The 14,848-nt window shown below is 38.5% G+C and overlaps 1 protein-coding gene across 3 annotated transcripts in view; it reads right to left on the bottom strand.

Moving 5' to 3' along the window:
- The window catches only part of RB195_009093 (uncharacterized protein), a gene marked incomplete at both ends in the record, with an annotated part of 52,540 nt that overhangs the window by 33,680 nt on the left and 4,012 nt on the right, over nucleotides 1-14,848 (bottom strand). Inside the window, 8 exons of one of the 3 annotated variants that reach the window (XM_064195929.1) lie at nucleotides 7,151-7,204; nucleotides 8,841-9,001; nucleotides 9,362-9,419; nucleotides 11,188-11,356; nucleotides 11,422-11,466; nucleotides 12,886-12,973; nucleotides 13,112-13,247; nucleotides 14,409-14,507. In XM_064195929.1, the coding sequence (XP_064047076.1) occupies nucleotides 7,151-7,204; nucleotides 8,841-9,001; nucleotides 9,362-9,419; nucleotides 11,188-11,356; nucleotides 11,422-11,466; nucleotides 12,886-12,973; nucleotides 13,112-13,247; nucleotides 14,409-14,507 (810 nt within the window). Of the gene's footprint in view, nucleotides 1-7,150; nucleotides 7,205-8,840; nucleotides 9,002-9,361; nucleotides 9,420-11,187; nucleotides 11,357-11,421; nucleotides 11,467-12,885; nucleotides 12,974-13,111; nucleotides 13,248-14,408; nucleotides 14,508-14,848 lie in introns of those variants that run through there. The other 2 variants (XM_064195932.1, XM_064195931.1) reach the window with 2 other exon arrangements.

Raw genomic sequence — 14,848 nt, 5'->3', positions numbered from 1 at the left:
AAGTTCTTTTAATGAGGTCAAAGGAATAAATTTGAGATCGTATAACAGCGTGATCATCAGTCCCAAGACAAATCAACTCAGAAGGCACTGATCTACATGCCTACCTGGAAATGATTAGGATCAGCGATGATATTATTCTTTGGGACTACAAATAGACGTTAGAGAAAAAAGAAAGCATGAGGTAAATATTAAAATGTTATAAGAAATTACAAAAAATATATTGTCGAACAGCTGAAACCGGTCTCGCTTTGTGCTACCGATGAAGGTAGACGTTCATAGTTGTCGATGAACAGCAGTACCAAAGCACGTAGAAATCAAATGTCTCAAACCGCCTACATACGCATAGTCCATTAAACGTTTTCTACTTAACGGGGGGGGGGGAGGGTAAAGTAACCTGAGATTTAAAAGCTCTGTAAAAATATTTCGAAGCCAACACTAACAACATTTGCAATGAAACAAAAATCTGGACCAGCTATTCGATTAACGCTTCCTAGACAAATATTTAGCAGTAGCAGAAGTATCGAGGTAGTAATCTTTTTTTAGAAATGATGCTTAGAAGAAAAAAAAAATTCTGAAATTTGGTTCATACAAAATTTCTATGAATGGATACAGTTCTTTGATGCGATCTCAATGGGATTCCCTAAAAGAAGTCTTCTTGCAAAACTTTGAAATATTTCAAGTGAGTCACAAATTTTGAGCATAAAGCTCCTTGAGCTAAACGATTGAAACAAATTGTGGGCAGGTCCCCTCACATAGCACAACCGTTCTCTACTTCGACAGATCTGCAGCGCCGTGATAAACGACATATCAAATCAGTGTCGATGCAATAATCTGTGGCAGGATCATCGCGGTAGCAATTACAGGACACTCGGTACGTGCATGCCATGACGATCGTGTTGTGGTGTGTGTATATGTGTGTGTACGTTGACACCGACAGCAAAATCAATAAGTATGCCCGACTCAAACTTCTATCAAATCGGATCGTAACTGCAAAGACATAAGAGGATGCCCTTTCGGCTGGAATGCCCCATGTTCGATTAATCGCGTACAAATTTTTCTTAATTTGCCTTAGGTCAGTTTAGACACTGTAATTCAACGTCAGAAAAGCCCCATCGAGAACTTAACGAAGTAAATACGAGCATAAGAGAAAAAACCTATGTTCAAGATAGTGCTAATACAGAGGGAGCAAAACAAGAGAACGGGAGAATCCTAAAAACCACAATATTAGTATCAACAATGACAAATCGGATCAGCAAAGCAAATAAAATGATCCATTCCCTCTTTTCGGAAAACCATAACTTTCGTAACACGTTCAAAAATACGTATATAATGACGAGGATGAAAATTACTTCAAATTCTTCTTCGAGTGTATAAAGACGAACGTGTTATAACATTATAAATTAAAAAAAAGAACCCATTATAAACTATTCAAGCAGCCGAGAAAACATTGAAATATCAAAGTTGCTTTTTTTTATCTGGCGAGCAACTGTCAATACCTCTAATTTGAATCATCTTTAAGATCCTGTGTAAATATTATTGAGAAACGGTGAAACAAAAATACTTGTCTGTCTGCACAAAAACTAAATATTTAATCGATTCTGACTGAACATTACAAAAAAAAAAACTTCGATTTTTATCTGTATGCACTACCTAAATGGGAAGAACAATTGAAAAGCTTCGACTTCACCTCAGCACTTTTTTTTGCATAACGTGAATATTGAAGGAAAATAAGAACTGAAACGCTTCAAATTCATGCTCGTTATTTCAAAACGTCACTCATCAACTCCTGGTGGTTAGTTTTATTCTTTTTTTTTAGTTTTTTCCAAATCAGCCGTTCTCAAAACGGGATTCTGACATTTACAGCAACAATATAAATGAAATTAACAAGACATTCTAATCCATAGACAATCTATCTAATACATCTAACTAAGAGCTAATTAAGAAAATAGACTCATTCCCTCAGGAATTCAAACGGCAATTCAATAATTTTTAACAAGAAAAATACTTCCTTTTATCGTCTTCGCTTAACTATCCAGTTACATACTTACTTTACTTGCAAGTGTATTCCCTAGACTTTGAAGTACACATATATAAACACGGATAACATGAAAATCTAGGGTATTTATGGAAGTAATGTGTACTCTTTACTGTTTTTTTTTTCTATTCTTAAAAACGTAGTAAAAACAGCTTGAACTTGCACTTAAATTTTCTTTACGTCCTAACAAATGTGCGATGCGATGCGATTGTGTAATACTACTCTGATATCGTGCAGAATCAACGGTGTTACCATTGGAATTTTTGAAGTTAACAGCGAGCTTGGTGCTTTTTTTATTAACCAGCAAAATATGCAATTTCCCACGATAGACTAAAAAAAATCTTATTCGTTACTGCTAGACCTGAGTGCTTTCCCATCTGGGGTTTCTTGCTTATACATAGAATCTTAGGAGAGAAAAAAAAACAATATTCTCAAATCTGAGAATAACATTGAGTCCTTGTTAAGGTTTTATGCTTCTACACCATAATACGCAAAAAAAAACCAAAAGGAGAAGTTATTTCTGCGAATATGCATTACTGCTTAGGATATCAATATAAAAGCTACAATGAACATCTTAAAGTCAGGATAGCACAAAATGCCATGGTGTTCGGATAAGAAGGAAAAGATAGGGTTAGAGATGTAGAACACGGGCATGAGCGCAATCACGCTCAATTCCCTCTAATCGTCTTGAAGAATGGCCTTGTCGATCGAATTTCCCTACAAGACACCTAACAACGTGTCACGACCTATGCAGCGGCAAGGATACGCGCCGCGTCTGCGGGCGATCTATGGGGTGCTTACGCTATCATCCCGACTCGCTGGCGGATTTCGACGCTGTTAGATACCTCGCGTGTAGATACGATCTGCTAAGCCGTTTCCCCACACCGTTTTACGGACAATTTAGCGGGATTTGAGCTCGCATTCATAATGAATCTCGTGAACCACATACTTAATGCTACCTTCTCCTAGAGATGTCAATATCGTCAGTTTCCAGGCAAGTTAGCTTTGAATTCGTATTCAGATTGAAAACGCTTGTGCACAGGACGGATCTAAGAGATACGATGTTCCGTAAACATGAGAAAGATTAGATAAATTGGTAGCAGGTATGAATTATACTTCTAAAATAATCAGAATAAGGGTATGAGGGACCAACTTTCCAAATGTCATAGTAGCATTCAACGAAAACTTCACTTATTTTCGTTAAAGTTCGTTCATGAATCGGCTAACTAGGTGGTTCGATGGTTGTCGGTCTCTTAAATAAAAATAGCAGAATCACTAAAAGGCACCCCATTCGCAAAAATTTCCAATTGTATTTTCTCCCGTGCAATGAGTAGCGCTCGTGACTTCGTGGTTTGCCACAGCAGAGGCGCAAAATACAACGGATGCAAAGAAGTGACGGAACCGAATCACTATAATGATCATTCTATCCTATGAAGCAATTTAATACATCCACTGTAATAAGAAAATGGAACAGCACAAACAGGATTCTTTTACTTCTTCGGATATGAGGAGTAGCTTTATCGAGAATTTCGCCTTTAACCCACCTTACGGGGTTTCTGCTAATCAATTCTAAGCGTGCAAAGAGTTGCCACGTCAGGCCAATTGATCAGTTCGCTGTCCCTGATCCACCTTCTAAGTCGCTAAGTGTTTCGATCTGATACCTACGACCTGAATGCCGTGTACGTGGCCCCGAACACCGCCTACGAGCGTAGCGAAACGGATATCTAAAATTTTCTCAAAGGCGAACGTTGCCAGCGAGAAAAAAAACTTCATAAGTTTTAAAATTCTGTGAACTACTCGCATAGTGGTCCTGATAACTAGTGAGTTAACATACCGCATAATGAAACGTGTTGCTAAATGTTTAAGGTAGCGCTGCTGAACACTTTCATCAACCCTGCCACTTTTCATCGAAGAGGGATAGGTCGCTTTTTGATTCAGCAACAATTAGAGAATTAGAATTAGTAAATTACAATTAGAGAGTTGAGTTCAGTGAAATCACTCAGAATCAATTCATGGCGCATTTTAACTTACACTCGTCAGTTCAGTTCTACCTCCGCCGTTCTTGTTTTTGTACTTGGAAATTTGCATACAGCTTCCAGATTATAGCCTTTTTCCCGATAATTCCTATGCCACCTTTCAGTCTTAAGTTGAATTGCCAAGCCTTGGACTCGGCTGCTTTTGAATTATGAGAAAACGATCTAATGAATTCTTGCATAATAGATTTTAAAAAAGCCAAATGAAAGTAATCACATGATGAAATGTAGAGTTACTGTCATAGACTAGTTTTTAGCGTCTTTTTGGTGTTTCCTGAAGATACTAGACAAATAAATAAAAGCATCGAGAAAAAACCGGTGGCGAAAAGACACATCTTTCATCGCTTGTATCTAACAGCAATAATCATCGTTGCTGTCACATGAATAAACACCATCACCACCGATAATTTAGATTTTCTTATGCACATTACATATGTATTACAATTTTCGTGCAATACTAGTTCGCTTCCACATAATACTCCTAGAAATGCTCCGACTACTTTCAAAATAGAAGATGGTCGAAAAAAAATAGACTCGATCGATTTGTACTTGCTGTTTTGCGTAATTTTAAACTACAAACTTGTGTAAACGTAGAAAAGTAACAAATAGCATACGTAGTGAGCGTAATCGCGGGAACAAACTACGAAATTAGAAGATTTAGAACCAGAAATCTTGTGTTTAGAGGAGTAGGTCGCAACAAGTATATCTAGGCGCCTAAGAAAGAAAAAAAATTGTTATATTATTTTCACAGAGACGAGTTGTCGGAAGAATTTGAAACATTGAAAATCAAAATTGATCTGACATCCCCCAATCCTTTTTAAAGAAGTTATTCTTGTGCTATTTAGGAGATATACATGAAAAAGATTAGAAAGATTACAGATCTGAAGAAACGGAAAAATTAAAAACAATAGAAATTTCTCTATGTGTAATCTAACGGAACCCATTATAGGAAAAGTGATTCATTGAATATTCAGTTAGAAATGCGCAACAATCTAGGTTGACATCGATTGAAAAGAACTGTCTTTCATGTCGTGCTCAAATAGTGACTTTTCTACCACGACTCAAAGCTACCTGATACAAATTTTGTTGCTATCATCAATAGAGTTCATGATAAGGGGCTTTTAATCACAAATAATAAACAATAGAGGCAAATATTTAATACTATTTCTTCATTGGAGAACCACTACGATATTCAATCCTTCACAAAGCTAATTTCTCAACAACAAGAAACATGCAGACAATGTGGACAGCAATGAAATTGCAGGTGCAATAAAATCCAAAGAATTTCGAACAAAACCTAACAAAAACAAAAAATCACATTCCAATTAACCACCACCATATCCATTTCGATATTTCTCTCTGTTTGCCCGCTTTTACAGCCCCCCCCCCCCCCTCATCCCTCATAAGCTACTACCCATGAAGAGTGATGTTGTTTCGATTGGATTGAGGCTAGAAACCCCAAAGCTGTGAAAATTTCTATTGAAGAAAGTGAGAGTTGTTATCAATCCAGTAAGTGCAAGAAGCTCTTTGACCGTTCATGGGAAATCTCGTTAAGGGAAGAGAAACAATCAAACATTGAAAAAAAAAGAAAATTAAATTGTATTACTTACCATACCGCAATGTAGACATCAGCAGAAATAAGGAGAATGATGCTGCGATAAGAAGGACGAGAACTATCACCGGCAATCCAAGTTGACTTTTATTACAGGACGCCACAACACATGCATCGAAGTCAATAGTCAGCACAGCCACCAGCAGGACGAACTAATCATGCCACCATGCCGACGAAAAGACGCAACTTGCTCGCATACAGAAAAACCGAGCCACTGCTGATGCTCGAACGGAACGTTACTGCTGCGTTGTTGTTTCTGCGTTTGATAACGCCCACAACAAATGTGCTGCAACCCACACATCGGCTTCACTCTCCACACACACTCACTCACTCACACCACGTGCATCCTATCTGGTCGTTGGTGCGAATGTACTTTAGCTGCGATTCTTTATATGAGTATGACTAAAACCCCTCAAGCAATCGGTAGTCTTCGTAGAACGAAACCCAATGCTGCATGACGTTATTGGAAAACAATGTCGTCCGTGGGAGTTTCTATGACTCATGTGCACTCATACATCACGATGTAGGATGAATTTCACAGTAAACAGGTATGAAACGGGTACTTTCGAAATAGCCGGAAATTATTATCATGGACATCAAATGCACAGTTACTATCAGTCAAATTCATTTACACGAGTCTATTAAAACCGCAATAAATGAGAAGGATCGAATAAAGAAAGAGAGGAAATATTTTGATTCAAAAATTTTCTTCTCACTTTAGGCACTTAAAAAATTTCTCAGAGAAGTAGCACCAAGTGTAAACCTTGGCGAAGTTAAGTAATAAAAACTTGAAATATAATAAGAAAATAAGTTGCATTTTCATCCTCCACATGCCGAATTTCAACACTGTTATGCCTTCAATTAGTCTAGAAGATAAAAGTTGATAGTGTTGACCTTTATTCAGTTCTTTTGAAAAGATCGTTAATGGGCAGTATAAACGAACACGGAAACAGTAGTAGGAACAATGCTTCAAATACGCCATGTTTATATTGCCATCAGCACGACCTCGTTCTCGCATCAACTACTATAGAGATAAGAAGTAGTTATGCACTTTTGCTGAACTTTTTAAATATAAACAAAACTAGGACCATCAAAATTTTCCACTTCTGAGCTAGTTGTGCTTTACGGTTCATGTGAAAATGTATGTACGATAACACTGTAAGATCCATAAGCAGTAATTGTGGAGCAACGGAAATATTCCCTGGTCTACCTAACGAATGCCCAATTCACATCCGGTGTAGAGAATAAAGTACCGGAAAATGTCGATAGCCGTTTCGTTGCACTTGAGTGTGTAGTGCAATAAATAAAGACGACAATTAGCCGTCCTCAATCTAGCAAATCAGTTTCGAGAATGTATAAATTGGTGTTTCGTTGATCGTACACCAAGCAGCTTGTGCAGGTTTATTTTACTTATCCAGCAGTAAAATTTCAACGGATGCTGTTTTTGGGAGAATCAGCGCATTCTTGTTCTCACTGATCAATCGATACCGATTTTAATGGGTGTCGTAGGCAGCCATGTGTGGTCTGAATGTGAAATTGTAGCACAAAAGTACCATTATTGTAACTAAATAGTTGTTCCTATGGAAATGTAAAACAAAATCGTTGTCTATCCAAAGGTATAGACAACCTTGACATAAATTTCTCGCCGATAGTGACATACCGCGCCAGTGAAACCGGGGAACAGGGAAATTTCTCGTTGTTTTGATTGAATGAACGTGGCGAGTTGGGAGTGCGTCAGACGCACATGCAAATGCGGAAACAGAAAGCTGTGGAATAGAGAATTAAACATTGCTAGAAGTACTTATGGTCAATCATTGGAAACAACGGAGTGAAAAAAAATATTGTGACAAAAAAGAAGAGGAAAACACGAGAAGTATTTTGCAGAGAAAAACATACAGCTTCTCGATATTCTAGAAAAACCCGCTATGCGCCAGCAGCAACGGTGGAATTTAAAGCAGATTATGGACTCAAAAGTTGAACACACCCGGTGTCAGGAGAAAACGACTGCCACATCTATACGAACAACTCTACCAAAATAGTACAACTTATCAGCTTCTCGGTCAGCATAAGGGAAAAACAGAATGTAATTTGGAGATTTTAAAGAAAAGTTCAAAATGCTTTATCTTTTTGAAAACTTTTTTGTGGAAAAAATTACTCCAGAAAAAAAGAAAAAAAGAGAAGAGGATGAGATTTCAAATAGCAACTGCTGGAAACTCACTGCAAGGAACATGCAACAGGTTCCCCTAGAAAAAAAAAAATAGGAAAACACAGTAGCCTTAAAAAAAAGAGGCAGAGATGCAACGAGTTGTACACTCGTCAAAATATTAAGTTGTTTTAGCAAATATCCGGCTTCTTATTCTTAAGCAAATAGTGAAATATTAGTAGTGGCACACTATATCAACCTCTCACACCATAAGGCGGAATTTGATGCGACTTTGACTTCCTCCTAAAGAAAATCTACAGAATAAAGATTTCGGTGGCTGAAATGGAAATGTAATGAATTAAAGAGCGGTGAAAATTCCAAATAATAGAATAATAAAAGGTAATATGCACAACGTCTAAGAAAACGAAGTGTAACACTACAAGAACACGGACTTTGCTGTTACTGGTAAAACATTTCCTCGCAATATCTCAATACTAGTAGTGCACGGAAGATTGACTTCTTGTAGGATTCAGTTAAGCTCTGAGGAACAATGCGTATAGGATGTATCTTCTTTCGCCTACCTTACTATTCTTTCTTTCATAATGATGATATAAATTATATAGGCGACCCATCTCTCCAAATAGCGTTGATGAAAAGGTGACATTTTATTATAACAGTGTTGTTCTACTGTCATAGCATATTGTGTCCACCGTCAATAACAATATAGATGAAATTTTATCGCACGAGTTTTCCGAGATGACTCACCTATGGTGAAATGTTCCGCTGATAAACACAGTTCAAATCAACTCAATGTAAGTTAAGTTGTAAGCTCATCCAAGCAAATCCAGACTGGTCCCACTTTGAGAATCATTCGGTGAGAATTTTTTTAATTTCCAGGGCGTTTGCGGTTACTATTTGTCCAATAGCTAACCAGTACACATAAAAACACGTGAAAATCTCAGAGACAATTATTTTCGGAAATCGGAAGTAGTGAAAGGAAGCATCGAAACAACTCACAGGTTGCTGTACTGTATCCGTGTTTGGACTTGACAATTCTTCATGAGGAGTCGGAAGTAGTGACTTAGAATGTGGTGGCATCTCATACGCAGTAGTTAGATTTGGAATCACATCGGTTCCATCATCGAACGAGGTTATCGGAAAGAAAGAACCACCGCTGTCTGCAATGAAAGAAATCACAACTTTTAGTGTAAATAACGATACCGTCAAAGAAAAACAGCTGGAAACAACATCGATAAGCGTGTATTAGTGTTGATATATGGAGCATAGGACAAAAACTTCTCAATAAGTTAACCCCAGGTAATTCTACCCAGAAACGTTGTTATCGTCAATGCAACACGCAATCGAATATGCTGCCAAAGCAAAAAAAAATTACTATAAAACAATCAGTGAGGAAAAAAACTTTTTGTGGCGTTATCGCAAATCAATTCAATAACTGCAGTAGGAGAACGACGTACAAAAAAAGATCGTAAAGAAAAGGCTAGCTATCAAAGCTGGAAGTTTGAAAGGTTAAAACTCACGAGGTCCAAGTATTGTATTTGATTGGCTAAGAAGTCTACCGCTGCGCTGTAGAGCTTTCTAAAAAAGCGAGAATAAAATACGAAGAGAGGCAACGCCCATTTATCGACATGGAATTAAAAGTGACACATCATGTCAAAAAATGCCCTGACATTCACATTGCGAAATGCATGGCCTACTAAAGATAAATGAATCACCAATTATAAACGTGACCAAGGAAAATGCAGTGAACATGTTAAATTAGTATAGAACTAGAAATATACTGCTGAAATTCGTTAAGCGCAGAAGATACTAATAATAATTTGAAAATTATGCTAACGTATAACTGTAATGGGACCTCAGCTTTGTTTCCAGCATTAAACAGGACCAGCATTAACAATCATACACATCGCTGTACCTGCTGAGGGCCAGAAGGAAAGACTACAGAAATGGAATTTGGAGCAGCGGAGGTGGATAGAGAGAGGTGGATATGCGCAAAACTAAGCACGACGTAATCTTAAGTATACACTTTGGAAAGTAGTACAAAGGTTTTTAGACTTACTTGAAGAAAAATTGGAGAATTATTCCCATAAAAATCGAGATCTATTAGAAATAGGCAAATAAAACGTATTTCGCAGGGCTTTACAAGCTTTCTTTTTTTTTTGGCTTAAACACCAAAGAAGACTAGGAATAATAGGAATAAGAAATAGAAAGGAATAGGAAATAATAAGAGGAATACAATATTTCAGTTAGTGGCGAAATGGATGGAAGTAAGAATTGCGAGTTTTTCTCAGTGACACATTCTTAAACACTGGAGGAATTGACTTGACTTGTCAACATAGCAGCTTGTCAATGAGAGAAATTCTCGACATCTGAAGCTACGGAACATTTCTGTATTTCTTCCCAACAATAATCGCGATCGCCGATGAGTAGTATTGCAACCTAGCGCTCAAGTGCGCAAAATTTTGCTAACTTATTCGTTCTTATCATGCATAAATTGTGTGCAGTTTTGATTACCCAAATGAGAAGTACCCAATTTTTACTATTAATTTCAAATTTTTAGCAAATCTCGTTACGCTTCATTACGTACCATTGCTGCGAAACGGGATGCGTGGCGCTGGAGGAGAAAAAATTGCGTGTATGCATTAGCATACTCTAATGGCAGTCAGTAGCGGGCGGCTGCTTATTCTACTAGGTACCCGTCAAATTGAACGGGATGACTAAACGTTGGCAACGGTATCCACAGAAATAAGCAAACAATGCGTTTCTGAATAACATCTGCAAGCTTCTATGAATACTGTTCCTTTTGAAAAATTCAGAGCTGAGCTGGAAAGTCGCACACTATACAATGTATACGCTTTATGTTAATAAATGAATTAATTCTTGGTGAATCTTTTTGGAATGTGTCAAGACAGTCAATTTCAATTCAGACTACAGAAGGTTATCAAATGGATATGTCGTGACCTCCAGATTATCCTCTCAGATAAGCTCGTTACCAATCCATCGAACCAAATGGGATGTAAGGCGTGATTAACTTAAGGAAGTATCGAAACATCAACCGTACAAACGCTGCAAAACTACTTACTACTTCACTAGACTCGCCACCTCAACTCTCACCCCAAGGAACGATTCGCTGAATAATTCCTATTATTATATAGTCGGGTCAAAGCGACATGAAGCTCGATGAAATTAAGCGGCTCGCACGAAGCGGTGCGGTGGAGAATAGTTTTTGGAATCGAGTGGAACCATCGCAAATTAACACAACTACACCGAGCTTCATGTCGTTTTGACGCAACTGTGTCTAGCATAGAATGAGTTTTGAAGAATTCTTGTAATTTCATAACAATACCTCATTCCAACCATTCAGGACGCGAAGGCGACTATCATCAACACACTGGGACGATCCCAATTCTACGTCAGGATCTGTGTATTCAGTAGCCGTGTGTTCGCGATTACCACGAATAAAAGTACGAGTAGCCGTTGTGTTCGATCCACTTAGATCCATCATCTCGACGTCACTGAAAACGTGAATTAAGAAAATAGGAAAGCGAATTTAATACAGCATTTTAGATTGGACACTCACTTGTCTTCATCAATGAATTTCATGTCTTCCTTCTCATAACGCACTCTGAAACAACTACCTAAGTAAGCCGTCGTACAAAAACAAAACAAAAGAACTTCATGTGGATATCGACAGAAGATCTAGTACATTCGGTTTTCAGAAAAGCTTCCTCAAGAGAGGTACGTTAAAGGTAACGTTGTGTCTATAATACTTGGGATGGAGATACTTAATTGTAAACATTTCTGAGCTGTGGAGGAGCTAAACAACGACCTGCTTCTCAGGAGATTACGAATCTGTTGTTGAAGCGTCTCGAAGCATCGAGTGATAAACGAACATCGAAATTCAGGAGTTACCGAAGAAATTTTTGAGGTGTAAAAGGGTTTAATCTGAATGCATCGTACATCAGACAGGCAGAGCCGCCTTGCACGAGAATTCGGAAACACATTGAGAAGTCTTGAATGCACTTAAAAAAGATCGACACAATGAAAACCTCCTGCTGCAGAAATCTTCTCAGAAAAAATGTGCCGCTCACAACTTTATTCAACTGAAAGCAAAATTGAAGTTTTTTTTCACACTGAGAATGAAGCAGTCACGAAGCTGTTGTATTCAAATCTTTTATTCCTACGAACTGATATACCTCACGGGCTGATTTTATTGAGAGAATGACAAAGAGGAGAATCTTCCAAACAACCGTACAATGTTTGCTGTACTTTTTCGGCAAATACCTACTACTTATTTATACTAAGTGTGCACGTAAATATCACTCTCACGCACGTATCAAGAACATTATACGGAGCCTAACCTCAAAAGCAAAATGAAATTTGTCTAGATTCCACTTGTATGAAGCACAACTATAGTGTGTCCAGTGCCATACACATTCGCCGGAAAAACCGCCCGTCTTGCGTTCCAATCTTTGTTGACTCAAAAGAAAACTATGGGTTCATAACAAGACCTATGATAGCATAGGTACGAGTTCTATACTGCGAACGTTAGTCGAGCAAAAGGTAGTTGCCTTGATAGCCAGTGAGTGGAATGTTAGCCAACTGCTTTCACCGAGGCACTAATGTGATAAATCTCTTCCGCAGCCTCTCATCGTATAGACGGGTCAACATGACATGAAACTTAGCGCTGTTGCGTAAGCGGCTACGTTCGAAGCGCTGTGATGGAGCGTAAAGGTTAGAATCTAGGAGATGCTTTACTAGCGCTACCCATCGTGCAGTTCGCGATGGTTCCACATAGATCCAACTGTTAGCTCCACCGCGCCGCTCCGAGCGCAACCGCTTACGCAATTGCATTGAGCTTCAAGTAATTTTGACCCGACTGTACCCAATGGATCCGACAACAACACACGGATCTCGTCAACATCGTCGCATGTGAAATCTGTCAAACTTCTAGGATAGGAATGAGTGAAATGAATGGAAACGGTGCGGAAACCCAGGACAATTGAAGATTACTTATCTAACTAAGCACTTTTGAATAACTCACGGTTTCTTTTTTGTTGGAGTGAAGGCAGAATGCGCCTCAATCCTCCTCGACATGAATGGAGACTCTTCGTCAAAGGAAGAATTCGTTCCTGAAAGAAACATTGGTTTGTTTTTTTTTTTCACTTTCATTTCCCTCCTCATTCACCCAATAAGGAAACTAGGGTTTAATAACGAATTATAACGAAAACCTAAGGTTTCATAAGAACATTAGGATGATATTAACTCACCTAGCGCGTGCTCACCAGTAGAAGTGCTTCTAACTTCGTTATATATCTTGTTCAAACAAGATTGAGCGGCTGGAGTTAATTTTTTGCCACTTTTCACTTCACCGGCTCCAGCCCCGGCAGAGAGAATCCCCGACTCCTTAAATACAAACAACTATTGTCATAATCTTCAATGTTCCTGAAACCGTTAATTGTTACAGAATTTTTGGTGCGGTTGCTTAAGCGGTTGGGCTCGAAGTGATGCGGTGAAGCGTGGCGGTTAGGATCGAGTGAGGACCCTTTCCCCCCCTTTTTTCCGCCGGGGTTGGTTAACCCCCCCCCCCAAATCCCACCCCCCCCCCCGCGCCGCTTCGAGCGCAATCGGTTACACAACTGCACCCTGATTCATGTCGTTTCAATCTGACTATAAGTACGTTTAAGCTTGAAAGGTGCCCACAAAAAACAATAGTGTTAGTCACATACACCCTATAATAATATCAGCAGAGAACAGGTGGTAGCGAATGTAATCCTTTACTCTCAACTCTGTACTAGTTCCGTAGTGGGGTAAAATATAAAGCGCCCTTATTTCTGAAAGTAAATCACTAAATAAATAACTAAATCATTAACTAAACAAACAACTTAATCACTCGGAACCCGAAGAGCTAAGCATCAGTTTTAGAGCATGACATATAAACTAAACTTACTAAGAGAAAAAAGAAAGATAGAACATCCAGAAATAAGCATGTCACTGACTGCCCTCCCCAACGCTCTAACTTACTTTTACCTCTTAGTAACTTTAGTTTACTAAGAGTTAAAAGTAATTTTAGTTTACATGTCACAGATCCTCTAAGACTAATGTTTAGCCCTCAGGGTTACGAATGATTTAATTATTTACTTCCAGAAATAATGGCGCCACTGAGTGCCCTCCCCCCTCGCCTCACTAACTACATTTTACCCTTTATCTTGCTCCATTACCGGAAAACTAAGATATTATACACATAACATCTTTTTCGTGTATTCCGTATCAAGGCAGCATACAACTTCTTCTTAAAACAGCTGTTTCCTCGTATAACTTATAGTTTCACTCTAAGTACTTCCTGTGAGCTCCACCATATGCTTCCTCAGTTCCCTGTGACAAATGATTTCATATCATTTCTATGACTCGTGTACTAATAGTTCTCCCTACTCGCCTCCTTCCTTCAAAAAATGTGTTTCTTACTAGACAACCAAGTTACAAACTACTGGAAACCTATTATATACCATAAAATATCGTGAAAAAAGATAAAAATATGAAACAATATGGGAAGAAGCTGAATCGCACCGAAACAAACACCTTTTTTGGCCAGCTAGCAACGGTTGCTAGTAGCTGATTGTATTCGTCGTCTGATAGATCGCGCAGCTCCTTCGAACACTCCGATGCCTGTAAATAAAATAAATATTAGAAAGCATTGAAGCTGCATGTCCATGAACTGTAGTTTCTAACAGCACTACTGGTCCACAACTACAACCACGCTATATCGCTCCTAACCCCATCTGATCGCATAGATCAGAACATTTGTGTCGGAACGAACGTGACACAACTATCCGTAGGACAAAAATTTGCAAAGGTATCGTAAACAATAGGATATGGTAAGGAAAATTAATTAGATTCCAGAGTTTGTGTTTAGCGTGGCGAATATTCAAAGGCACTTCCAAGCGCAACATCTTTGAGTCTGAAAGTCGAAGCGTATCTACCTTGAAATAGTAGCTCTTGGTCGGTAA

The sequence above is a fragment of the Necator americanus genome, chromosome III (genome assembly GCF_031761385.1).
Source record: "Necator americanus strain Aroian chromosome III, whole genome shotgun sequence".
Classification (NCBI taxonomy): domain Eukaryota; kingdom Metazoa; phylum Nematoda; class Chromadorea; order Rhabditida; family Ancylostomatidae; genus Necator; species Necator americanus.
This window is presented reverse-complemented; position numbering and strand designations above follow the sequence as displayed.